Source organism: Colletotrichum lupini, chromosome 10, assembly GCF_023278565.1.
Source record: "Colletotrichum lupini chromosome 10, complete sequence".
Classification (NCBI taxonomy): Eukaryota; Fungi; Ascomycota; class Sordariomycetes; order Glomerellales; family Glomerellaceae; genus Colletotrichum; species Colletotrichum lupini.
This window is the reverse complement of record NC_064673.1, coordinates 2,492,929-2,520,220: the sequence shown is the minus strand read 5'-3', so window position 1 is coordinate 2,520,220 and position 27,292 is coordinate 2,492,929. Positions and strand designations below refer to the sequence as shown.

Here is a 27,292-nt window from a genome sequence, read left to right as displayed (position 1 = left end):
TATTACTAAATTTAGATATACGAGTATAGCACGAAATTACTTAATAATAAGCTAGGCTATATAAGTTAATTTCCGTTAATAAGCGCTCTTATATAGTTACGAGAGATCGTAACTAGCTACTTAAAGTATTAATTACAGTAGTTAAACCATATTATATAGATCTTAATAAGGTAATTTTTAACTTATAAAAAGAAAAAGAGCTAGGGGAAACTATATAACCCGCAGTAGAGGTATAAGAAATTATCCTTAACAAAATCGTCGTAGTAATACTAATAGATAATAAAAAAGAGGAAATTGCTAAAAGGGTACTAATACTACTAGCGAGACGTTATAAAAGACTACGACGGTAAGCCCTAACGTAGTAATTTATTATTAATAACGAGGTAATTAATACCTTTTATATAATAAAAAAGAAAGCCGATTTCGAGCTAGCGGTTAAACTACGTAAAAAAGGCATAATTATAATTACTAAAAAGCCGTATAAGGGATTAGATCTTATTAAAATAGACACTCTTCGTAATCGAGGGGTCTATCGATTTATCTTATATAACTTAAAAAAATATATAAACCTCCGCATATTTAAATTACGAATAGTTCGTAAAATTAAAAAGAAAGGAACACCCTAGCTATATGAGAAGTCTAGATACGTAATTTAAGGGTACGGTAACGTTAAAAAGGCGACGCTACTTATATAATCGCTTATTATATAGCGCTATAACTAACGATTAATAATAGTACTAATAGCATCGCTACGGAAAAAGGGATACGAGATTTAGAGCCGTAATATTACTTAGGCCTATACCTAATCGGCTACAGGGCTCATAAGGAAAATCCTAGCCTATTTACTAAAAGAAATAGCTAGTAAGTACCTAGAAAGTACGATTATTAAAGTGCTTAAGCTACTATGTAGGCTCGCAGAATCGGGCACCTATTAGTAGGCCACTTACTACGATTTTTATATTAATTAACTATTAATAATTACCTCTATATATAACCCGTGCTTACTAATCGTAGAGCACGAAAGTAACTAATTTAAGATCGTTAAAATATAAATCGACGATATATTAAGCTTATTTAATATTAACTTTATAAAGAAAGAGGATAAGGAGCTTTAAAAAGCGGGCTTTATAGCGAAGCTAAAAAAGGTCTTTATAATAAATACCCCCCTAGTATTTAATAGCGGGATTCTTATAATCGAAGGGGAAACCGTCGTTTTTTAATAAAAGGGGTAGGGCGAGAAGATTAACCTCGTTAATTTAAACATAACTAACGTTAAGAAGTAGTATAAGGCTAAGCTCGCGTAAGGGGTATATATTATAAATATTTATTAGTTTAAAGTAATTTTTAATTACGCTAGGGTAGTATAAGCTATAAATTTAACTAAATAAGATATCGAGGTACTTAATAAGCGGCTTAAGTAGTAATAAACGAATCTCGATCGAGGTCTCGTTTACTACCTAATCGACTTTATAACTAATAAGCTCTACGTCTTTATTAATAGGTTATTTATAAATAATAACGACCTTATTTCGTAATTAGGGTATATTATTATCCTAGCTAACGAGAGTATAAGTAAGAGCGAATTTATTATATACGGTAATATGATTTACTATTCGTTAACTAAAAATAAGTAAGTAACGAGAAGTATATTAGCGTTAGAGGTTTATAATATAATTAACGGCGTTAACCTCTCCTATGCGATTTTAATAACGCTAAAGAAGATTACTAATCGAATTAGCTTTCTACCTATTTTAATAGTTATTTATACCGATTCCTACTCGCTATATAAATACCTTATTAAATTAGGAATAACGAAGGAAAAGAGGCTTATAATCGATATTATAGCCCTTAGGTAATCGTATAAAAAGCGCGAGATACTCGAGATCCGTTAGATTAATAATAAAAATAACCTCGTAAACGCTTTTATAAAAATAGTACTAAATAAGGGATTAAAGTAATTCGTAAGTAATAAAAAAGTTACTATACGAATAGAGGGATAGGTTACTTAAAAAGAGTAGAGAAAAGGGGGAAAAAGAGACGACTTAGTAAACGGGCCCGAGGTCGAATTATACCTCTAACTATAATAGTTAAATTAATAAAAAAAAGAGAAAGTTAGTATTAAATTAGAAGTTTAATTTAACCGCGGCGTATAGCCGACTACGTAGGGGCTAATTAGGGGCCCTATTTACGATTATCGTAGCTAGCCTAACCTATGGTTAGAACCTCCTTTTTACACCTACGCAGATATTTATATAGTTTAATTAATCTCTTCGTCAACTACGGTTCGAACTAACTACCCTGTAATAGGGATACCAACACCAATCCAAAGGCAAGGATCTCAATGCGATTGAGACAGCGTTCATAGTTGTCGAGCTGCATGACATATTGGACCATTCCCCCCATATGCACAGACAATATTAAGCCTCGTATTTCGTATCTGAGAAACAGCCGCCAATAAAGGAGTCCCAAAAATCTTGTGCTTCTCACCCGCGTGGCCAGATTGAAGCCCACATCTCCACGAGATGTTAAAACGGACGTCTGGAAACTAGATATGTGGACTATTTGACTGGGCACCCCAGTCACACCAAGATGCTAGTCAACTTGAGTCAGAGTCGCCCTGCGCTGATCCATGTCGAAAACAAGATATATTAAGAGAAGCGGCAATAGGTAGTCATAGGTGCGGATCTTATAGCCAAGCCTTCGGAAACTCAATCTGACCTGAAGTGAGGCAATGGCTAGAACGCGGGCGGTAGTTCAAGTCAGAGTCGCGTATCACAAAATCTCAGCCCCGACGTAACATGACTAAGGTCACCTCGCCGAATGCGAGAGCGAATCTTCTGCTTGGCAGATGAATACGACGTTTTCAAATCGCATGATGGATAATACAGTGCTTTTGTAACGGTGAAATCAACAATTCGTCTTTGGCTTGGCTAGAAAATTGTTACCCGATTTCAGAGAAAATGTACTAAGTGTCTATCTAACCTGCTTATTCCTCGCTCAAAGGTGTACCTGTTATAAGTTATTTCTGCCTGATAGACATTCCTATCAATTATCGTTGGTTGCCTTCCTAGATCGTTTGGATATCTAACCACTGGCGGCTTTGATGATGCCTGAGTCACTTGTCAACACCTCTACCACAGACCAGGGTCAGTCAACACAGTTGTATGGTTCTGCTCTTGTTCGGATCTTCAGCTATGTTGTTCTCGCGCTCTTTCCGCTTATCGCCCTGGCGATCAGCAGAATCTCCACGCCTAGCTTGGATCCGAGGGAGCCACCACTCCTGAAGCCGACGATACCTGTTGTGGGACACCTCGTCAACATGCTCTACAAGGGCGGAAAGTACTATCTAGAGATGTACGAGTCTTCTCAGGGAAAGCTTTCGACAGCCACGCTCAGCATCTGTGGCCAAAAGGTCTATCTAATTGCCTCTCCCTCTCTGGCACAGGCAGCTCTCCGCAACCGTCTTCTTTCCTTTGACCCTTTCGTCGTACAGGCGAGCGATGGCCTGGTCAGACTCAGCGCAAAGGCAAAAGAGCTTTTCGTGGACGGCACACTGCTCCATGCCTTCTCCACGACGGTATCATCAGCAACTTCACCAGAACCTATGCGACGTATGACGGTTACGGCACTTGCGGCGTTTACTGATGATCTCAATGCGCTAGCAGCCGGACCTGACCATCAGCAAGAGATCCAGCACTTGTATCACTTTCTCAGAAATCGGATCGCCATGGCCGCAACAGATTCGCTTTACGGCATAAAAACAAATCCATTTAGACATGACCCTCGTCTGGTCGATGATATCTGGTGGGTTGATTCAGGCCCCCGTACAGTTTCAGTTCTAACAGATCATAGGACATTTGATGATGCATTGACCTATCTTTTCCCTAACATTAAGCCTGAGTGGATAGCACCAGCTGGCAATTCTGCTCGAGAGCGACTTCAACATGTTCTCGTCAACTATTACAAGCAATTTCCCGACGAACCTTCATTCCCACCAGATGTCGCAGAGTTTACAAAGCTTCGGGCACGCATCATTCGCAACTCTGGCCTCAGCGACACTGACCTGGGCCGACTTGAGGTAGGCATGGTGGTAGCCGCAACGACCAATAGTGCCCCAATGTTCTTTTGGTTTTTGATCAGCGTCATGTCTCGACCGCAAATTCTCGCCAAAGTCAGAGAAGAGGTTGAGCCACTGGTGACCTTCGGAAAGGAAGACATCAGTGGGCCCCGTGGAGCTGCGATAAAAGTAGTCGCAACTTTTCGTACCTCTCAGTTGACCGATCCAATCATCTGCCCCTACATCACTGCGGCACATCGTGAGACCTTGCGTCTCTTCGACTCTAATACAGCAACACGGCACGTTCTAGACGACACGACACTTCCCGACGGAACTCTGCTCCGTGCTGGAGGCATTTGTCATATTCCCGCCGGTGTTGGACACCGCATCCCAGAAGCGTGGGGCGAAAGGGACCCAAATGAGTTTGCGCCTGAACGATGGCTCGAGCACCAAGTACGCATGTCGGGGTCAAGCGGTATCACGCAGAAGATGGCCTTTTGGCCTTTTGGTGGCGGCAAACACCTGTGCCCTGGTCGCAACTTCGCCATTAACGAGAACATCACCCTTCTCGCGGCATTGGTCACAGGATTTGACTGCGATGGTCTCGTTGTTCCTGAGTGCCCTATCGCAAATCTCACGGGTCAAAGTGTCCCACCGCCAAAGAAGCAAGTGAAGGCCACGTTCAAAAGACGAGAGGGTTGGGAAAACGTCGTATGGAAGCTGGAATATTAGAGGCTCGATAACGAATGAGTAGTGAGAGTAGATTGTATACCCCATGCTCTTGAACAGTGTTCTTACTCAGATGCAGCCTCAACTTACATATTGGCAATGTCTTCCTTGCTTTCCTGACGACGCTAAGACCTGCTCTTTAAGGCAGTAGTAAGTCTAGATATGTCACGCTTTTAGGCTACGACAATTGTAGGCTCCTTTAACACGTCTTTTCACTGCAGTGTACTCAAACTCACTTGGAGAGCTTTGAGCGGCTGGACCACTTCGAGAATCCCAGGCGAGCAAATTTGATGGGAAGCCCGACCATCTTTTGTTCCTAGCGATTAACGCTACGTTAGTACCGATATTGATACATCATTGTATTGACATATTAAGCTTTGAGATGCTTGCTCTACGAACGAATGGTGATGGGTGTCCATTGGACAATAGTAGGTGGATAGAATGCTTACAATTAGCAACAAGCGAAAGTCACAACTATCATTGAAGTTGTGGATAACATAGAGACCTAGAACGTTATCCCGGGCTCTGTACACTGGACGATTTTTCACATTGTGCACAGGTATCGCACACGTTACGCGACGAGTCAAGACTGAGCCTAGGTATTAGAAAGAGCCTTGGCCTTCACCTGCCCCGTGGGAAGTCCAGGGGCAGGTAAAACATACATTTTTGGATGCGGCTTTGGAAGTTCATACCCACTTCATACTCGGGCTCGGTTTCGGGCCCATTGCCGTTAACTTTGTCGTGCCGTTTCGCCAGTACTTAACAACAACCTTTACTTCAGAACATGTTCTCTACCACTCACAGTGTGTGTCGACTCTTCCAACAATTCATTAGCCATGCAATTTCCTTCTACCAACATAGGTTTGCTACCCTTAGATATGTTCCATTCACATTTCACAGTCGCACAAGCCACGCTTGCTGTAGCCATCTTAGTACGTCAGTCACAACGACCCCGGCCGTGGCCGTCACAGCAGTTTTAACCCCAACTCTTAGTTCTCTATCCATCGCGTTGCAGTCATCATCTATCGCATCTATTTTCATCCCCTTCGCCGTTATCCCGGACCGAAACTCGCAGCAGTCACAAAGCTTTATCGACTCTACTTCACAGTCATAGGGGATGGTGCCATCGCTCCCAAACGGCTCCATGATCAATATGGTCTTATTGTTCGGATTGGACCAGATGAGCTCAGCTACATTGATCACCGGGTATGGAAGGATATTCATGGCTTCCACAAGTCCGGGCAAGACCTCTTCGAAAAGGACTTGGTGATGTATGGACCAGATATTGCGCCTAATGTTCGGGGTCTGATCCGCGCCAACGACTCAGGGCACAGGCGCCAACGGCGGATATTCAGCCATGCATTCTCAGACAAAGCACTTCGTGGGCAGCAAGACCTCATTCGAGGCTATGTGGATATGCTGGTTGAAAAAATCCACCAGGTGCACCGGGTGGCCACGTGTCAGGGAGACAAGTCGGTGGAAGTGACTCGTCTGTACACTTTTACAACCTTCGATATTATGGCGGACTTGACCTTTGGAAAACCCTTGGGGATGCTCAGTGGTGAGAGCTTCGTGCCCTGGGTTTCGGTTATCGAGGAATCACTTAAGTACTCGGGATACACCTTACTCCTTCGTGCATACCCGATTCTCGAGACGTTCTTCACGCGTTTGATACCCAAGAGAATGAAGACAATGAGAGATGAGCACATCAACTTCGCCGTCAAGCGGGTTGACGAACGCCTGGAGCAAGGCGCCGACAGGGGCGATATCTGGAGCTTAGTTGAGCGTAACGAGGAGCAGAACAACATAACTCGAGAAGAGATGTACTCTAGTTCGTACGAGTTCCTCATCGCAGGATCTGAGACAACGGCAAGTCTTCTCAGTGGGTTGACTTACTTCCTCTGCAAAAACGAAAGCAAGATGAAGATTCTGCTCAAGGAAATTCGCAGCCTGAAAAGAGACGAGCTTACGATTTCCAAGCTCCAAGGTTTGAAGTACCTCCAAGCCTGCATCGACGAGGCTATTAGGCTCTATCCTCCTGTTGCTGGAGCACTGGGGCGCGTGAAGCGAGTCTGCGGGGCGAATATCTGCGGTCAATGGGTTCCAGAAGGGGTGAGTCATCGATGCTGCGTGTATCCGTACCGCATATGGAGACGCGACTGCTGACCGAGTGGCAGACCACGGTAGGAATACCTCATATGGCAGCATATCATTCTGCAAAACACTTTAGTTTTCCAATGGAGTTTATGCCAGAGCGTTGGCTTACGAACGCTTCATCTAAATTTTCAGACGACAACAAGGAGGTTTTCCAGCCTTTTCTCTACGGGCCGAGGAATTGTCTCGGAAAGAGGTATTTGACCTAGTTCATATCTCTAGTCTCTTCGACTTAAAATGCTGACTGAAATAGTCTAGCTTATCACGAAGTTCGATTGATCATCGCTTCAATTTTGTGGAACTTTGATGTCGAGCTGGAAAACAAGGAGGTGGATTGGCTGAAACAAAAATGGTATGGATTCTTTGAAAAGAATCAGCTGCGTGTGAAGATGACACCAGCTGTATGATCAGATATGCATCAAGTTTACCCATTATACTTCATCATACTAGTTGATCCATGTGGAGGGTTATTGAGCAGTCTGACGTTACGCACGGGAATCCACCATAAGGCTCTCTGACCGAAACAATGTTTTGACCAGAACGCGACAGCTCTAGGTTGTTTCATATGCACTTGTTTTCACTCACACAATCGCACCTCCCCTAATCTAATGCTCAAACGTTTGACTCCTCCAGTCTCTTGCCGATCACCTTTCCGTGGCGCGGCATCAGAAGAAGTAACAGAACCAACAGAAATGACGGGTTGGTGTAGCCGGGGGACGCAGCAGCAGGAGGAGTTATCTCGAATTATATAACAGTTTTTATATTAAAACTACTACGTTGAATTAAAAACGTATTCAGAGTACAGTGTATATACTGCATATGGTAGTTACCTAAGACAATACGCTCTATCACATGATTCTTTTGAAAGGACCTAATCCATCAAGGTCAACTTTCAATATTTATAAGACCGAAAAAAATGAAACCACTATATTTGCATCTATGAACATTTATTTGTTTTAAGAAGCCTTTGATTATCTCGGTCTCGATAGCAGTGGCCTCGTTACCGTAACCTCAGTCTTTATACGCTCGTTTATCTCGCTTACCCCCGCTCACCCTAGCTTACTACATGGGAAGCGGCGGGGGATCTAGGGGCAATTGGGCGACATATTGGCATAATGTTCGAGAAAGCTGTTTGATTGTGGGTGCATCAAGGATTTGACTTCTGTAATAATACCACCACAAGTCTGCAGTTGGTAAAAAGCCATTCAACAGAGCATCCGTTGTGATCTTGTTTTGTACGATTGAAAGAGAACAATCCAAAATGAGATCAGACGGAACCGACCATACTGCGATGCTGTTAATCCTCTCGCCTTCAAGATGAGATACTCGTTCGCGTCATCGCCATTGACAACCCAATGATATTAACCAACCCGATAGAATGACCCCCACCCATGCGAGACCGAACTATAAAGTCCCGAGTCCACGGACATTGCCCACACAGCAGAGCCATGCTAATATTGCAATTTGACTTTCTCGTTCTCAGATATCATATTCGAGAATTCGCAATGCGGATAGCCCGGACAAACCACTTGCCCCCCACTTATGTGATCAGTTAGGTATAGATATGTGATAGGGAATAGCGGGCTCCATAGTAGTACGTGATGAAATCTGCTCAATGAGGTAGTCCCGATGAAACTAGAGCTACTTGCTTGCGAAGTTTTTCAGCCCAGGTGTTGCCTCTTACGGGCCCCTTCGGAGCCTTCTGCCGAGGTTCTCAAGTTCTCTCGTTCTCTGACATAAGACTTTAATCTCAATGATCACCTGTCGCTTCTGCAATAACTCTTCTAAATCTAGCATGACGTCTTGCCTACTATGACCCCTTTCAAGAGACTACTTCAGGATTCTTTGCAGGACGACGTGTTCTCTTCGCTGATACTCTTCGCCAAACGTCTTGATGGTTAGATGATCAAAATCGGACCCTGACCCTCCTTCGCAGCTAACACAATGATAGGATCCGATATCGTATCCGAATGCCTAGGCGGGCCATCGTCATCATGGCCCAATCAAGCCCCCATCGACAAAGACACCGTCTTTACGCTAGCTTCCTGCTCGAAGCTCCCACTCACAGTAGCCGTATTACAGCTTGTAGAGAAACGGCTTCTCGCACTAGACACAGATGTGAGCTCCATACTCCCAGCCCTGGGACGGCAAAAAGTCTTAGCTGGCTGGCGGACAGACGACTCACCCATCCTCAACGAGCGTCGCAACCCAATAACCCTTCGCCACTTATTGACACACTCCGCCGGCACGAGCTACTACTTCCAAAACAAAGACCTAAAACGGCTTCGAAGTCTCAGAGGAAGCCTCCCAGCTACCTTGGAGCCCACTATTGAAGAGCGTTACGATGACCCGCTCCTCTTCGAACCGGGCGAGGGTTGGGACTATGGTTGTGGGCCAGATTGGGCAGGCAAACTGATAGAGCAGCTTACCGGCATGTCTCTGGAAAAATATCTAAGACTACACGTGTGGGCACCCCTGGGAGCATCTAGCTTCACTTTCTGGCCAAACGCAGAGGGGAAAGATCACAAGGTCGCCACCCTCACGGAAAGAAACGTAACTACCGGGAGACTCGGGGTGCATCCTGATGTCCTGACCTTAAATCAAGGAGTCGACACGGAGTGCTTCGGAGGCCATGGGGCTTACTGCAGCGCAGGAGACTACATGGAGCTCATCTTTTCCATCTTCAGCAACGACAGGCGTGTGCTCCAGCCCGATTCTGTGGAGATGATGTTTCAGGCCAACTTGTCGGACCAAAGCAGAGCAGCTCTGCAAGCAGATTTCGACAGGCGAAAACTTACCATTGGCGACTTCTACCGCGGCGAGGTCTACAATTGGGGATTGGGAGGAATGTTGATCGACGGCCGTCGTTCCGAGGCGGAGTGCCCCCGGGGACCAAATACTTTGGCATGGGGCGGTGGAACGAACCAATTTTGGGTCCGCTTTTGCCCTCTCCCCTTTCAACTTTGTCTGCTAAACATAAGTTACAGTTTATTGATCGAACCAACGGCTTCTGTGGTCTCATCATGTCTCACGTCCTCCCACCTCAAGACCCTCAGATCGAGGAAATCATTGGCGCATTTCAACGACATGTGTACAAGTCAAACCATGATTACGGTTTCCGAAGCTTTTTGTGATATGGCTATGGAATCGCAATACTCAACCCCGGTCCATGTTTCTAGCAGGGAGCTATGAGACGAGAACCGGTCCCCGACATGTAGAGTTTTTCATGAGCGTGATACGAGGATAGACAAAGGCCACTAAACAGCGAATTTGAATAGTTCATGGAGTTCCCAAAATGACTGTAAGGTCTAAGCTTATAATACATTCTCTCAAAACAATTTTGCAAACGCCTCTGTCTAAATAGCTCCATGCCTTGATTCAGGCCCTCTCCGTACCTCGGAATTGGTCTCTCTTACGCCCGTAGCAGTATTTTCCAACATTCGGGTTGGTGTTGCTGCAAACACAAGTACCGGCGGGAGCGCTGTTAAATTGATTAGTCACTGGTCTAAGTATGTGAAAAGACAGACACCAGTCTAATGAGGAACTCACTTGTGCTTCTGGAACTTGTAGATGAAGCCATCCGGGGTCTTTACGGAGGCAGTAGGGCACTTCTCGTTGCAAGTCTCGTCGATAGGGACAGAGTTTTTGGGGTTGTTGACGCAAATGGCTGCGTTGGTCCAGATGCAGGCATCGGCACCCTGTTCGTGGCAGGCTTTGAGCTGAGCTGTGCAGCATGAGCCAGTGCCCACCTCATAGGCGAATGCGGGTACAACCGCGGCCATGAGAGCAGCCAAGAAGAAAGAAGACTGCATCGTGAAAATAGAGAGAATGTAAAAGTGAAGGTTTCCGAGTAGAGGGTAGGGAGCGTTAAATGATGTTGGTAAAATGAACGTGAGAGCTGTTGTTTAGATGGTCCAACCAACCTTTGACGCGGCGTAGCTAATTATCATATATGTAGTAGTTCGTAACTGCGTAAGACCGGATGAACCCCCGCTACGGAACACGCTCGTAATCTCAACAGGGCATCTCCAGGCTCCAAGTCTTGGCTCAATTGACTCGCAGAATCACTGTTTTTTACTTTTTTGGAAGAGAACGGGGCAAGCAAACAATCAAAGCCGAGCTACGCGATGTCTTCGGCTCGCCGGCGAGAATGTCCCACTGTAAAGTCGGGATCGTCTCATGGTTCGAGATTCAAGTTTTGGGCGCACTCTGAATGACCCTAGCACCTCTCGCTTCGAGGCCTAAGTCCTCGTAAATCGGGATTGCCGAAGAAAGAATCACGCTAGAAACCGAACAACAACGACCGATCGGAGGATTGCGAGTGTTATGGCAACCGCGAAAGTAACATCATCGATATTAATAGTAGAATAATCAAGAAGGCCCATATGCCATACATGAACGTTTAGCAAAGAAGGGGATATTACGAAAAGAACTTTGTACGGTATTGGGATGGTGGGCGTTCCACGGCATCAGAAGCCTCACAAATACAAAGACATCACAGATGTTTTCAGACAAATGAGTGTTATAGACGACAGAGAGATTTCAATCAGTCTCACCGAACACGAGACATAACTAGGAGATAGACAAACACTTTCAACTCCGCTTACGAACAAGCGACTAGGGTAGATAACCCAACGTCCAGCTCATCAAGGTCGTCTAACCCAAATCACCAATCAGCCTCACATGACCTCGCGAAAAAGTCACTCCTTTCAAATGATTACACTACAGACTCAACCACAGCTTGACCCAGCTAATCGCCGAATTCTAAATCTCGTGATGGCAGTCACCTTACACCAAGTCTGAGGAAATTCTCGGCGACTAACCATAGAAGATGTGTCTGTGCTGGGTCTTGGCAGAAACCATATCCGGCGCTCACGACTCGCGAGCAAGTGACAATGGAATCAGTTGAAGATCTCTCAACCATTTAGGCAAAGTGGAAACTTCGTAGCTGATAATCCAATTTGATTGATACTATCGCGGGAAAACTTAATGATTCACAATCATCGGACAGATAGTTGAAGATGTCCGGAGTCAGTCCGGGCTCGGGCTTTCTCAGATCACATACTTAAGACTTAGTCGCTATCTATCACGTAACAGGGATAGTAATCGTACTTTATAAAGTGCCCATCACGTGCTAAATCACGTATCTATCTTAGATATCGTATATATAGACCTTTTTTTTTTATCTATTTCTATTTTAATAGTTAAGCTACTTTTACTATACTCCGTATACTTATTACTACGTACTATAATTCGTAATAATTATAAGCCTAGCTCTTAATTAAGACCTTATATTATAATAACGTACTTATTAATACGATTTTTATAATCTTTTTAAAATAACTAACTTATTTATACTTACTTTAGCCTAAGTTAAATTAACTAATTATAATAATTAAATTAAATAGTTTAACGTACTTCGTATTATAAATAAAGGCGTTGGGGTTTAGAAATACGTTAATTTAAACGCTTTAAATTTTAATATATTCTTTAACCCCTCTATAGCGCTTATTTTATTTTTAGAATTTAAATAATTAATTATAACCCGTAATAAAAAAAACTATAAGCTTACTAAGCCTGTTATAAAGCGTTTAAGAACGACTAAAGAAACTAAGAAATCCTTTATTAATGGCTTCTAAATATAACTCTTAATATAAACCTTTTAACTTTTTTAAATATAAATAACTTATAAAACTAAGCTAGGTTTTTTTTTATAAAGCTAGCTATATTACTTATTTTATATAAATAAATCTATCCCTATATTATACTTATAAAAAGGATCTATATACTTAAGAGTATTTAAAAATAATAAGAGCTTAATACTAAACATAAGTAACTTATAGCTTATAAATATGATATTATTAATATATATATTAAAATCCTCGCTTAGTAATTAATAAAATTAGTTAACGTTATACTATATAAATACGTATTTTATAAAGCTACTAAGAATAGTACTAAGTTTAATATATAATAAATCGTTAAATATTTAAAATAAGAATTTACGCCCCCCGAATTAATAATAAAAAATATAATTCGAGAGGAGTATTAATAAGCCCTTAATAAAGCGAGGACCGGAATTAACTCTTAATACTAATATAAAGAGTAGTAATTTACTTACCTCTAAGCTAAAACGTATAATATTTTAAAAATTAATAAGAAAATTACTATACTTAATTTCTTAATTATAGTTAAGTCTAGACTTAACCCTATATAAGGCTAACGTATATATAAGACCTTTAGTATATTAATAGCTTTTAAAACGTATATAAAGACACTCGAAGAGATTACATATATATTTAGTTTAGTAACTTAGAACGTATATACTAAATAACTTTTAAGTTAAAGAGGGGCTTATTTTACTTTTACTAAACATTTTAACTTAGTTAATAATATAAATAATAAAAATAACGTTATATACTTTTATAATTACGTATACTTATAGCGCCCTATAGCGTACTAAAAATTAAAATAAGTATTTATAAACTAAAGTATTAATAAGTTATTAATATAAATATTAAAGAGCTATATAAAAGAAGTCCTTGCCGCTATTAAATTAAGTAAATAAAAATTACTTTATAATAAATTTAAAAAAGCTAGTTAGCTAAGGAATAATAGAACCCCTAAAAAACCTAAGTTTTTAAAAAGATTTTCTAATTAACTTATAGCGAGCTTATTAATAAACTAAAACGAGGGCTACGTAGTTATTATATTTATAAAAAGTTAAGACTTAAAAATAAACGTAATTTTTAGTACCCCTATAAGTAATACTTACTCCATTTTTTAAAATATAATAATAAATAGCTATAAAATAATATATTTAGTTAATAATAAAAGCTTATTTAAACCCGAGAGTTACGTATTATTAAGTAATAAAAACTACGTTAAATTAAGAACTATTATATTACTTATTATTATACGTAGTACTCGTATTATAAAGGATATTTTAAATAGACTTAAGAAAAAAGGAACTTATAATTTAAAGCTCTAAAACGTTACTTATATCGAGGGATTTTATATTAATATAGTTTTAGAGACTTTATTAAATAGAAGCGTACTTTAGTATTACGGTTTAGATTATACTTTATAATAAAGAATACTTTATAAAAATACTATTAAAAAGTAGCTTATTTAAAAGAACAATCTAGTCTTTTTTAAATATAAGCTCTTCTAATCTTATCTTTTTTTTATAAACCTTAAGCATATTTTATAAAACCTAGTTAATATTATATTACTAATTAACTATAAAGAATTCCGTTATTTATATTAATATACTTATAAAAAGTCTAATAGCGCGCTCTTTTAATACTTTAAAATAGGTTATTTTAAACTTAATACTTTTTATTAATTACTATATAAAACTCGAAGTATATATATTAAACTTTTATTATAAGTTAAGTATAAAGTATATATATTATTTAAAACTAAAATAATAATTTTAAGAGGACTACCCTTAAGAAAAGCTTTATAGCTATAGTACTATATATACTAAGATCTCTTTTATTTTAAACTATTTCTTAATAAATAATAATATATATTTATAGTTTTTAATAAATATAATAAGTAGCTTAGGGGTTTTTCTTTAAAAATTAAAATAAAAAAAGAAGTACTTTTCGTATTATAAAGCCTTAAAGTAGCGATTTATTATTAAAAAAGGACTCTAATTTACTTTTTTAATAATAATAATAAGACCGCTCTCTTAATTATAAACGTTAAATATATATATAAAACGTAGTATAGCGAGCTGAGAATTAAAATAAAACTTTTACTTTTATATATAAAAGAACTTATAAATAATACTAAAAGAGTAAGTTAACTTATAATTACTAAAGTTTATAAAATATACCTTTTCTAAACCTTTTTATAAATTTACAAAATAAAATAGTATTAATAGTAATTTCTATTTATAATATTACCTTACGAGAGGCTAATAAAGGAGATTTACTTATTATAATAGAAATTAATTCATAAAAGCGGTATTAACGTTAGTAATAAACGGGTTATTAAGTACGGGATATTAAACCGGTTACTCTATATCTCGGTAGCTTTTATATATATAACTACTAAATATACCCTTTTTATAAGGATTATAAAAAGGGTATATATTAAAAAGAGTTTAAAGTACTTTTCTATAAGTATATAGGATACTTAGTTAAATATATATTAAAAATATATAACTTATATAAGGTCTAAGTACCCGTACTTAAGTAAGTATTTATTATAAAAGATATTAAGTTTAATAAAGAAGTTTTTTATAATCCCGTATATAAAGAGTAAGTTATTATAAATAAATAAGTAAATTTAGTAATTTAAGAGATATTAGAACTTTTTAATATTAATAATAAGTTAGTTTAAATATTTAGAAAAGTAGATCTAAACTTTAAAAATATTAATACTTAAAATAATTTTATAATTAAGAATAATATTATTATTAAATTTTTAACTATTTAAGACGCTAAGTAATTAACAAACGTACTTTAGAGTATAATAAATAAGGCTAAAAAGGCTAATATAGTTTTATTATTATTATCAATTCCTAAAATAACCCCCTTATATAAGCTTAGAAATAGGGGTAAAAAAGGGGATATAATAACTAAATTATAAACGGCTTTGCGTAGTTTATAATCCTCTTTATAAGTATTTATATATATTATAAAGGTCCTTAAGCTTTTAATTCTTAATAGTTCTTAATAAAATACTAAAGTATATAGTAAACGAGGTACTAATTATAAAAAAGTAATTCTTAATATTAAAATTAATATTAATAAAGAACTTTTATAATAAACCTTTATTATTATATAAAAATAAAGCTTATAAAAACTACCTTATTAAGTACTAAGTAAAGCTTTATTAGGTCCTAGATATTTAAACTAGGCCCGTAGACCTTTATAACGCTTCGATAGTAATATTTTCGTAACGCTCTTATATTTAAATATAAAAAATAGCGATTATTATAACCGTTTCTAAGACTACTTTTTTTTATTTTTATACTTAATTAGTAAAAAGCTATAAAAAAAAGTAATATAAAATATATAATACTTTATTAAATAGTAAAAGAAGTAGTTTATAGGACTTACTTAGAGCGCTTTAAAGAAGTTTAGAAATTACGACTTATTAAAATTAACTTCTAGAGCTTATTAAAAAAGTTTAGTAATATTCAATATCTCTTATTATGATTATAAAACCTATTTAGAAATATTATAAATATAAAAATAAAAAAGCTAAGGAATATTAGTATATAAAAAGAGATTAATTATAATCTTAAATAAGGGATCCTATTTTTATTAAAGTAAGTATATATTTATAAGTACGACGTTAATAACGAGGTTAGCGAAGTAAAGGTACGTATATATATAAGGGGGGATATATAACTACTTAACCCTTTATAAAATATATATTTTTTAATACTTATTATAAAGGCCTTTAGGCTTATAATAATAATAATTACTTAATTCGACCTTAAAATAAACTAATATAATATTATTAACGCATTCCTTAACGCGCTTTTTAAAAATAATAAGTTAGTAATTATTAAATCTTTAAAAACATATAAGGTTATTAATAAAATAAATAAGCTCTAACGCGCTCTATATAGCCTCCGAGACTTATTAATTCTTCAGTTCTAAACTTTTATTTTTATACTTCGTAATATAAATATAATATATAACTACGAGGAGATTTATATTTACTAAACTATAAATAAGAAGGTAATATTAGTATTTTATATCAATAACTTTATTATTTTATATTATTAAAATAATTAAAAAGCGGCTTAGGGGATCGTTAATAATATAAAAAAATATATTAACTTTAAAAAGAATAGACTAATTAATTACTTTTTTAGAGTACGGATTTTATAAAACCGTACTATTTATAAGGTTTATTTTATTTATAACGTATATATTAAGTAAGTTACTAAGCGCTTTAATTTTATAAATTTATTATATTTAGCTACCCCTCTTTTTTAAAAAGAGTTTAAACTAAACGAGGGGTAGGTAATAAAAAAGGAAATAAAGAGTTATTAAGAGAAGGTTAGGAGTATACTTTATATAGCTATTATAATTAGACTAAACGTCGCTTTTATTTATTTATAATTATTACGGTTCTTAACTAACCTAAGCGTAACTTATATTAAAGTAATTAATTATTATATTTAATGTCTTTATATAACGAAATATCTTACGCTCTATTATAATAATATATTAAGTATATAATTATTATTTTTAACTAGAGATATTAGTTTTATAAATAACGAGGTAATACGATAATCATTTTAAAAATATATAATATTCCTTCTTAATAGCCTAATTTAATAAAAATTAGTACGCTAAGTAATAGTTACGACGTTAATTATTAAAGCTAAGCTTTTTTATTTTAAAGAAATTATAAAAGAGATTATAGCTCTAAAGCGCTTTTTTAAAAATATTACCCTTAACTTAAGAGAAGTATAGTTAGTTAATTATAATAATTAGTAAACGATTTAACTTATTATAAAGGAAAGAGAAAGAATAACTACTTAACTCTATTATATTAATATATAAAATATATAGTTAAAATGAGAGTATACCAAAAGTAGCTTCGAAGTTATTTATATATTAATAGAAAATATATTAGTAAATAGACTTATTAAAAACCTTTTATAAGCTAAGTTTAAATATTTTATATACTTTTTAACTTTTATAATACGTAAGAAGTTATTTTAAATAGCTAAAATAATTAATTTAAGCTATATTTAAAAAAAACTTAATATTTAAAAATAAATAATAAACGGAACTTAGAGTGCGGCCCGGAGGCCTAAAATAAATAAAATAAAAACCTTTTATAACCTAAAGGCTTAAACTCCTAAAATAACTTTATTTTATAAAGTATATATATATATAAAAATAAAACCTAAGCTTATATTTATTATTTAAACTCTTAGTTTACGAAGTACGTAATTACTAAGAGTATAATATTATTAAAAAAGAGGGTTAGTATATGCGCTAAGAAACGTATTTTATATACCTCGAAGTTTATAAAACTAAGAATAATAAGAGTAATAGGGGGTACGGGAGCTAAAATAATTATTAAATTAATAATTTAAAGTACATAAGCGGGTAATATAATAAGAAGTTAGTTATAAATAATTATAATAAGTATAAAAAAAGACCGGGGGTACGTATTAAAAAAGTCTTCTATATAAAAGCTAATATAATTCTTATATATCTTTTAATTATTATATATTTAGTAAATAATATTACGGAGCTTAGTAATATCTTATTAGAACTATAATTAAAAGTACGCTTTTTAATAATAAAAAAGGATAATATATTTATAGAAAAGGGAGCGCTATTTATAATAGTTTTAGTAAGGGCTTAGGCTCTTAACTATAAAACGACTAGTATATTAATATACTTTTTAACTAAACGGTTATTAAAATAGCGCATATACTAGCTACTATTTTTTATAAAATAATAATTACTATTTTTAAAATTAATATACTAAAGGGCTATTTTAAAATAGAATAAGTATTAAATCTCTCGTTCTTTAAAAGCCTTTTTTTTAAGCTTTTTAAAAACTAAGTATATATTAAATAGGCTTAGAATAATAAAAAGAACTATACTTATTACGGGGGGTACTTTAACCTCTTAGTATTCTTTTTTATTTTTTATTACTTTTTTAAAAAAAGCTAATTTTACGTTTTTTAAACCCTAAAATAATATTAAATATAAACTCTTAAAATAATAAATATATAATATACCTTTTTTAAAGAGCTTATTATCTAAACTAGTTTTATTTTTATTTTTAAATTCTAAAGGGGGGATAAGTAAAAGCTTATTAAAGTTCTTATTATTATTATTTACTTTATTATTACCCTTATTATAGTTATTAAAAAGAGCTTTAAACTTAATAAAATCCTTAATATTTTAATTAGTAACCTTAATATCTTTTTAATTAGGGAGGGAGAGCTTAATAACTAGGCCTTAATAAATAAGTAAGAAGTTATAAAAAGAGTAATAATTTAAAAAGGCTTATTAATATTATTACTTATCTAAATTCTTAATAAACTATATAATATATATATAAAAAATATTATAAAAATTATATAAAACTTATTATTAATTTTAGATATATTAAATATTTATATTTAGAGTAAAATTAATAGATAATTTAATAATATAAGCGCGCGCGCGTAATAAATAAGAATACTTATAATAATTATAAAAAGTAAAAAAAAAAAGAATTAATAACTAGGTAATATTATAAGAATTTAAATATACGTAAGGTAGCTAAGTAGCCTCGCCCTTAGTAATTTATATATTAAAAGTAATAAAATACGTACTATTCTAAGTTAAGATTCTATTTATTTTAAATAAAAGGATATATTTATAATAAATGTAGTTTAAAAAACGTATATCCTTTATATTTATTTTATTTTTTATTTATATTTAACTAAATTAGGCTTTTATAAAGGTATTTAAAAAATTTATTTTAAATATAATAGCTCCTTAATAATAGTAATTAGGGGGTATATTACGTAATAAGGATAGTAATCGTACTTTATAAAGTACTCGTTACGTACTAAATTACGTATCTATTTTAAATATCGTATATATAGACCTTTTCCTTTTGTCTATTTCTATTTTAATAATTAAGCTACTTTTACTATACTCTATATACTTATTACTACGTACTATAACTCGTAACACTGTTGACTAAGATGTTAGTGCCTCCTTATTACGATCCAGTCTCTCACTGACACCCAATCACTTTAATTACATACTTATTTTTATCTTATTCCTTTTTTATACCATATTCGACTAAAGTCGGAATTATGAGACTCCTCCTCCCTCTTTTCCTCTTCGCGGTATATGCCCAGGCCTAGCTTATCTTGGGAGCCCTCGCCCTGATCGAGCTCACTATAGAAGTCCTCGAGGCAGCAGAGGTCGTCGCCACCATAGACGTCTCCGTCGACCTCGCCGTCACCGGCGCCGAAGCGGCTGAGACTGCCGCTGTCGAAGCTACCGTCACCAACGTAGGCACGACCGTGACCCGCGCCGGCGAGGCAGGCATCGAGCTCGAGGGCGATGCCGCCATGACCGGCTTCGGCCGCGTCTCCCGGGAGGGTCCCGGATTCACCCAGGGAACTTTCACCTACCGCCAGCAGTTCCCTCTCGGCGTCGGACCGGGTCGCCGCTCGACTGCCAACCCAGAGATCAGCCTGTCATGGGGTGCCCGGACCAACGGTGTTCGCAGCGGAAACACCAACAGCATCCAGTTCACCAACCCCACCATCTCCAATGTACGGGCACTCAACCCTGGTGGAAAGGGCACTAGCATCCGTGTCCGATCCTCCAACACTAGACTTCTCGCCCCGAAATAGATGGAGCTATGATTGTTGGTCTTGAGTTCATTCTTGAGAGGATACTAGGTCGTTTGTGGTGTTCTTGCCTGGAAGAAACGTCAAACTCGAGACTTGTGTTTGACGAAAGGAATGCGCTAAAGATAGCTCCATACACAATGGATACAAAACAATCCGCTCAAATGATCCAGATCCGATTGCTCTGATATAGGCAAGATGGGCGTACATGTTCCATCACATACGAGAATGAAATCAAGCTACATGTGTGAGTTAGTTATCGGTGCTACGGCCGGTGGGCACTCATGACTTTAGTCCTTATGCGTGCATGTCTCGCCAATCCCCTGTTGCAGCAATGAGAACTTTGAGAACCAACACACAGCTGGTCTACAGCTTGAAGTGAAACAAAACTCAAAGCGTGAGATGGTAGGCTTGCTCAGCTCACAGTTGGAGGCGGGCCATTGACAGTGACGATTATATGTTCAAGCTAAGGTACTGATTTCTTTCTCCCGTACAAAAGCCATATCCTGGCCGCCTGTCCTGAACGAGGAGAAGGATCGACGTCCGTCCTATGTCTGCATCTAGATAAATGAATGATATGTTACGAGTCGCATACGCTTCAATTAGCACTCATTGTTGTTTCAAGTTCTCCATTCGCCGAGGGCATTCCTGAGTATCCCGTCGGTTGCCTCGAAGTCTAGGCACCTGACCATCAAAGAACTTCAGGTAGGGGTTCTCTATGATTCCTTATACACGCTGTCGGCTGTACGATGTCTTACAGTATGAACATCTTCCGACGCAAAACGGAAACAGACCTTATCCGCCTTCAAAGTACTACTTCAGCACAGTCGCGCTCATTGGTTGCAGTTATGTCCTGTTAGTAAATAATCGCTCAACATATCCTGTGCTCGCTTTCACGAATCTCCCGAACGTCTTTATTAACCTAGTATTCCCCACGCTATGAGTTCCGAACAAGCTTTGTACCACTTTTAGTTGCCGGTAGATCAGGTCCGTTGCGTAGAGAGAGTTCTATATACGCGGAGCGGTTTGAACATGAAGTTACGTGATACCTCACGTTGTTGGCTGTGAATTTGGACTGAAAGTCCAAATCCATGTCCGTCGTCGGCAGTAGAATAACTTTAGTTACGTTTGCAGCGCCTCATGTGGGTTTGCGGGGGGAGAACGGCCATCCAACTCCAGGTTTTGTGACATGCAAGCTCGGCTGCAAGAATCTCAACGTCATTCTTCAGATGAGTCAACGACACATTACGAAAGTGCCATTCGCTCTGACTTCCGGCTCAATTCGGGACTCAGTAATAGAGATCGACGTATGTTCAATCTTAAAGTAATGCAATTATAGCGGGCTGAGTATGCTGGCAAAGTCTCCCGCCGGCTTCTGGGGTTAATCGGGTCGCCATGACTCTCAACGCAAGATGCCTTTGCACTTGACCCCCCCACCCCCCGAGAGCATATATATGAAGACATCCGGACGGCATTACCTACATGGTCTCTCTGCATATCAACTGAAGCTGGCCATGGTTGAAATGGATCTACGTTCCGCAAATGGAGGTTACAAACGTATCTGTCAGGCGGAATTGAATTAAGCGGGATGAACGCTACGTGACGAAATCGTCAAAGACCTTGTCAACGCGATGAGAATGGGAGGTTATCAACCGCTGAGAGCTACTTACGTTTGATCTTCGATCTTTCAGCTCTCAGAATACTAACATCTAGCGATGAAATAGCCGGTTGATTCCTGGACTGGATTTTAGACTGACCGAGATGATGTCATAGGCTTTGCAGCCTTGCACTAGCTGTTTACTGAAGAAATACGGATAGTTGAAGCCATTATTGACTGAGTGACCATGCGTTGAGAACTGACCAGAATGAACCAGAAGCATGATGTTGGTAATTGCCCTTATATTATTACATAGCGGCATAGCCGAAGGCATCCCGCTGGCTGGCTTGGGTCCCGCCCCCACAGCATGTTGAAATTGCCAATAGGGCGTGAAGTAGAATGCCGATTTTGCCTTGCGGTGAATCGTCGCCCGAATCATGCGTGGTAAACTTTCACACGTCTCATCTAACATATTCATGGCAAAGAATAGACTTCTAGCTAGTCCAACGCCAACGGTAGCCTCTAAGCGTGATGTTGGCTACCGCAATGGATAGAGGTCACTTGAGTCTCACGTGAAATCGACCGATAACCACCTTACTTCCGTGCATATCTCAGAAAGCGGTATTATCTCGCTCCTATGAGCCCGGAGACAAATGTTAAGTTTGATCCTCACTAGAATCGCTCAAGTGGTTCTGCTATTATTCTCTCTAATATGTTGACTGACTCATTATGGGAAAAACGTATAAGCACGAGTAGACAGACTGCACATTTGGGCTGTTTCTTTTTCTAGCGGAACCAGCCTGCGAGTCTGTGTTCCTCGAGAGCGTTTATCTTTGAAATCAGGGTCCTAATAGCAAGGGTGGCCTCATGACATCAAGATTTGAAAGAGACCTTAGAAACAATATCCTTTAACGCATTCCTGTAAAGGTATCAGCTTGGCAGTGGTAGAGTGACTTGATTCCCGCATAGTACGAACCGCAACAGTGTACGCCACGCAAGTCTACAAAGACGATCTATTAGCGATTGAGACACAGTAGCATGGGTGTAGAATGGCGTACACATCCTGACGAACTCATCGAGCAACACCCTTGGGGGGCATCGCGGACTGGATGGGGGTGCCCCCGGACAACCTTTGAGCCTGAGGGGTCTTTTGCGACCAGGGCCGCAGTAGCCAGTGATATGAACACGAAGAAAATGCCTCCCTCCATTGTGGATAGTAGGATAGCGTAAGCAATTAAGATAAGTAGGTAATCAGTACTTAATAAGAAGGCCGTGAAGTTCGAGCAAAAGCCTTACCACGGTTCATTGTACACCACTCAACTTATAGCTTTGGCCAGAAGGTCTGTCGAAGACGTACCAAACGGCGGCTATAATTCCGTACTTTGCCTTCAATCAATTTGAGTTTGGTTCCTGGAATAACAATGACTCGTCTGCTTTGATAAAGAATCGTGGTAGAACAACAGGTTTGTTTCGTTACAGTAGGACGGGAAATCGGGTGAAATGCGATTTCGCCTTACAGATCAATTACTTTGCGGACAGCCGATGTTCCGGATGTTCCATTCCGTAGTGGCCCAATCTCCGCTGATCTCTCACTAGAAACATGCTCTGAGAAGCTTCAATGGTTGCGAAATGATCAGCGAGGACTGAAGGCTGTGTGAATTGTATGGGCGGGCCACTTCCGTCTACATTCATGACTGCCACGGGTCCCAATCTCACCCACATCACGATAATATCGAGTCATAGCAAAATCCACCTACAACCTCAGCAAATGGCATGGGCCGCGCAAGCCCTTTTGAAACTCATCACAGTAGAACCAAACAGAGACGTTGATTACAGGTGAAGTATCAAGACACTCTGAACAGTTATTTGACGGCGCAAATTCTGATTTTGCCTGGCTAATCCCCTGAGCCGCTGCCAGCCTAAGACTTTCTCACAAGTACCACCATAGTTACGACTGAGCCGAAGATACCTAGATTCCTAGATACATATCTCCTTCAAAAATCATCGCATACGAACAAATCAGCAAAGTCTTTGTACATTGCATACGGTCTACGCGGTTCCCCCTTGTGGGATCAAGTTTTGCGAGGCACTAAAAAGACTTCGAGAGCATGCCGGTGATGATAGCACAATGTGCAGTTGATTTAAAGTGTCGGACATTAATTTCAATGTCGAAGGTTCTCAAAGTTTCTCCACGATGTCTGACAGGCTTGGCGCTTTGGTAAGGTGAGACTATGATAATACACCACCGAAGGCGCATTAAACACAACCGGAGACCTCGATGGTGTTGTTCGACAACATTTTCGATCAGTTTGTTCCCTCCGAAGGAATTTCTGTTATGGGCATATCCAGTAGGACCTTGGACAGGCAAGGGAATCATAAACCTTGTGCAAAAAGCTGGAGAAAAAGCCGGGGAAAGCCGGGAAACGTGGATTAACATGTGAACCAAAAAGAGACGATCACCGCGTTTTTATTTTCTACTTGACCTTTGCGTTTTCGAAGAACACTACGGAGACGCGGGCTGACTCTGGCTTTACAACATTACGTCAGCAGGGGTTGGGAGCAATCTGTGGAGCTATTCCGAGAGATGGCCCGGCTTCAGAGGCGAGGAAGGGACCTACCTTGGCTCAAAAACCCTCGTTCCATCATCCCCTAGACTTCAAGAACTATTACGAGTACCCTTCAAAGGACGCCCTTCTCCGCAGGTTTCTCCGCTAGAACGTATGATCTTCAAGCGATTGAAGTTCCCTGAGTGCAATAAAACAGACTTTACTTACTCTTTCTGCCCAAGTCAATAGACTCACGCTGTTTCATTGGCACCTCTCCTCACTATCCACGAATACCCACGGTGCGCTCTGTGTTTGACAAGATGGCATCAAATACTATCGAAGTTTACGAAGCTCCTTCCGGTTTACCAATCAATCAAGACTTCATCGTTGAAGCCCGGCCTTCAAAAGCATATGCATCGGGCGATGCTCCTCAACAATGGCGCCAGATACCGGCGTACGCAGTGGAAGTTGCAAACGCCAACATGACAAGACATACATTCAACAAACACACGGTAGCCCTAGCTTCCTTTGATTTAAATGCACCGACAACAATCAGTATTACATATACCGCGAGTGTCATTGAAACGGCAGTCATTCGGCCTCTCTCTCTAGGCATCACGGCGCAAGTCGAAAACGACAAGATTGTCTTCAATCTCGATCAACCACGAGATTTGATGATAGAGATCAACGGAGACAAGTGGAAAGCGCTTCATCTCTTGACGAACCAGATTGACAAAGATGCGCCAACGGCTGACTCCGAGGACATCTGGTACTTTGGTCCGGGCATCAATCAGGGCTCGGCATATTCCAAAGTCGTTGATGGTATTAACTTGATGGTGCCTTCAGGCAAGATAGTGTATCTCGCCGGTGGCGCTTTCATCACCTGTCGGCTGAATTTCATTGACGTATTCAATTCTTCTGTGCAAGGTCATGGCTTTATCCTTCGACCAGAGGGTGGGTACGTCTATCGAGAGCTTGGCGGCGCCATCACAATGAGCAGAGCCAGCAACATCAAGGTTGAAGGGGTCACTTCTCTTGGCGCAGAGGGCTTCAGTCTTTCCGCCGGAGAATGTCATAACATTCTTATCAACAGATACCGATCCTTTTCATTTTCGGGGAATGGCGACGGAGTCGACTTCTTCTGCTCTTCGGACATCACTATTGAAAATTGTTTCTTGCGAAACTCGGATGATAACATCGCGCTATACTCCCATCGCTGGAACTGGTATGGTGACTCACACAACATCACGATCCGCAATTGTGTGTTGCTGCCGGACATTGCTCATGCCATCAACATGGGTACACATGGCAACCCTGCCAAACCAGAAACCACCAGCAACATTCGTATCAGCAACATCGATATCTTAGACCACGAAGAGAATCAGGTATGGTACCAGGGATGTATTGCCATCAACGCTGCTGACGAGAATCTTTTCCATGATATCCATATTGAGGATGTCAGAGTTGAGAGAATCACGAAAGGGCAGCTTATCAACATTCGTACCATGCAAAACGCGACGTGGACTACTGCTCCGGGTCGCGGTATTCGGAACGTTCACATTAAGAACATGTCGGCAAACCTGAGAGACTCAAAGGTTTTCAATCCATCAATGATAATGGGGTATGATCGAGATCGGATGGTGAAGAATATCACATTCGAGAATTTGAGGATTGGCGAGGAGATCATGCATGAAGAAATGCCGAAGCCTAGGTGGCACATGGTGGACGATCTCGTGCCCATCTTTGCCAATGAACACGTCGAAGGGTTGAAATTCAGAAAATCAGCAGAGTAGAGGGAGAATTCTCAATTGATTTTGGAGACCATCGGCATCTGGCAAATTCTCAGAATATTGAGCGCGTTTAGTGATAAACTTGGAGTGATGATTTTCAGCATCTTTGAACTGAGTCTGCCGACATTCTCCAGAAAACGTCAACCTCACATGCATCCCGGAAATGCTCCAACATGATCAGAGCCAAGGCAGCCAACATTCCAGACAGCCAGGAAACCGGCATGAACTTCTCAGAGCCAGATGCAGGAACCTGTACGATTGTAGTTCCGGAAGGCAAGGTTTTGGTGGTTGATGAGGAGCGGGCAGTCTGAGTAGCTTCTGAAGCAGGACCTTGGCTTGACGATTGAATTATTAAACCTAAAGTTGGCACCCAGGTCAACTCCGATGCTATTACAATGGTTTCGGAAGCTAAGATTGTGCCTCCAATAGTGTTTGATTGCCCTGCTAGATAATTAGAACGCGAATAATGAGGTATATGTCAAGCAGCCCACAGTTGACAGAAGAGGTTCCAACCTGGCCTGTTGTTAACGTTGGAAGCTTGTCGTAAGAGGACGTGAACTAGGAATATTGTCTATCAGATTCATGAAGACGGTTGAAGTATCAGGAGTATTCAAGACTTACAGAGCAGTCAGCCGTTTTGGTCGACAAGGTCCTGACCTCCGTACCCAAGGCTACAGCCGTTACTATAAAAGCTGCAAAGCCGCACGTAAGCTCTCTTCTCATCGTGGCTATAGGAAATTGTTGTTCTTGAAACTGGCAGGAAGTGCACAGAATAAAGTTGATGGCAAACGAAGGATGTCGAAGAGGCGAAAGCTACTTTTGAGATCTGTGAGAGGACGAGGCAAGCTTGATCTTGAGCTTATGTACCTGGCTATCAATCGATCTTCCATCCCAGACAGCTTCACTTACATCAGCCCAGTAGCTGAGAAAATTTCCGGTTTGTAATTCATTAGCTTACTCTTTAAGCAGAATCCGGAACCATTATGCAATAAAGGTGCACTCGATGGGTTCACTTAGTGATAAGCAAAATTTGACTCGTTTTCCGCATCCGTCGTAAGC

General features: G+C 38.8%; 7 protein-coding genes across 7 annotated transcripts; 5 read left to right on the top strand and 2 right to left on the bottom strand.

Annotated features, from left to right (window-relative positions):
- Positions 1-3,103: 3,103 nt before the first annotated feature.
- CLUP02_17913 (uncharacterized protein) lies at positions 3,104-4,789 on the top strand (the record flags this gene model as incomplete). Its single annotated transcript, XM_049296817.1, has 1 exon — positions 3,104-4,789. One exon carries the CDS (start codon positions 3,104-3,106, stop codon positions 4,787-4,789), a length of 1,686 nt encoding a protein of 561 aa, XP_049138041.1.
- A 781-nt stretch (positions 4,790-5,570) lies between these two features.
- On the top strand, positions 5,571-7,347 carry CLUP02_17912 (uncharacterized protein; the record flags this gene model as incomplete). The annotated part of the gene is made up of 5 exons (XM_049296816.1): positions 5,571-5,589; positions 5,663-5,718; positions 5,780-6,898; positions 6,964-7,136; positions 7,194-7,347. 5 exons carry the CDS (start codon positions 5,571-5,573, stop codon positions 7,345-7,347), a joined length of 1,521 nt encoding a protein of 506 aa, XP_049138040.1.
- A 1,537-nt stretch (positions 7,348-8,884) lies between these two features.
- CLUP02_17911 (beta-lactamase) lies at positions 8,885-10,074 on the top strand (the record flags this gene model as incomplete). The annotated part of the gene is made up of 2 exons (XM_049296815.1): positions 8,885-9,874; positions 9,928-10,074. The coding sequence occupies 2 exons, from the start codon at positions 8,885-8,887 to the stop codon at positions 10,072-10,074; spliced, it is 1,137 nt and encodes a 378-aa protein (XP_049138039.1).
- A 244-nt stretch (positions 10,075-10,318) lies between these two features.
- CLUP02_17910 (uncharacterized protein) lies at positions 10,319-10,752 on the bottom strand (the record flags this gene model as incomplete). Its single annotated transcript, XM_049296814.1, has 2 exons — positions 10,319-10,421; positions 10,490-10,752. The coding sequence occupies 2 exons, from the start codon at positions 10,750-10,752 to the stop codon at positions 10,319-10,321; spliced, it is 366 nt and encodes a 121-aa protein (XP_049138038.1).
- A 9,002-nt stretch (positions 10,753-19,754) lies between these two features.
- CLUP02_17909 (uncharacterized protein) lies at positions 19,755-20,303 on the top strand (the record flags this gene model as incomplete). The annotated part of the gene is made up of 2 exons (XM_049296813.1): positions 19,755-19,787; positions 19,836-20,303. 2 exons carry the CDS (start codon positions 19,755-19,757, stop codon positions 20,301-20,303), a joined length of 501 nt encoding a protein of 166 aa, XP_049138037.1.
- Positions 20,304-24,763: 4,460 nt separating this feature from the next.
- On the top strand, positions 24,764-26,236 carry CLUP02_17908 (uncharacterized protein; the record flags this gene model as incomplete). The annotated part of the gene is made up of 1 exon (XM_049296812.1): positions 24,764-26,236. The coding sequence occupies one exon, from the start codon at positions 24,764-24,766 to the stop codon at positions 26,234-26,236; it is 1,473 nt and encodes a 490-aa protein (XP_049138036.1).
- Positions 26,237-26,330: 94 nt separating this feature from the next.
- On the bottom strand, positions 26,331-26,956 carry CLUP02_17907 (uncharacterized protein; the record flags this gene model as incomplete). The annotated part of the gene is made up of 3 exons (XM_049296811.1): positions 26,331-26,674; positions 26,725-26,791; positions 26,855-26,956. The coding sequence occupies 3 exons, from the start codon at positions 26,954-26,956 to the stop codon at positions 26,331-26,333; spliced, it is 513 nt and encodes a 170-aa protein (XP_049138035.1).
- Positions 26,957-27,292: the final 336 nt, after the last annotated feature.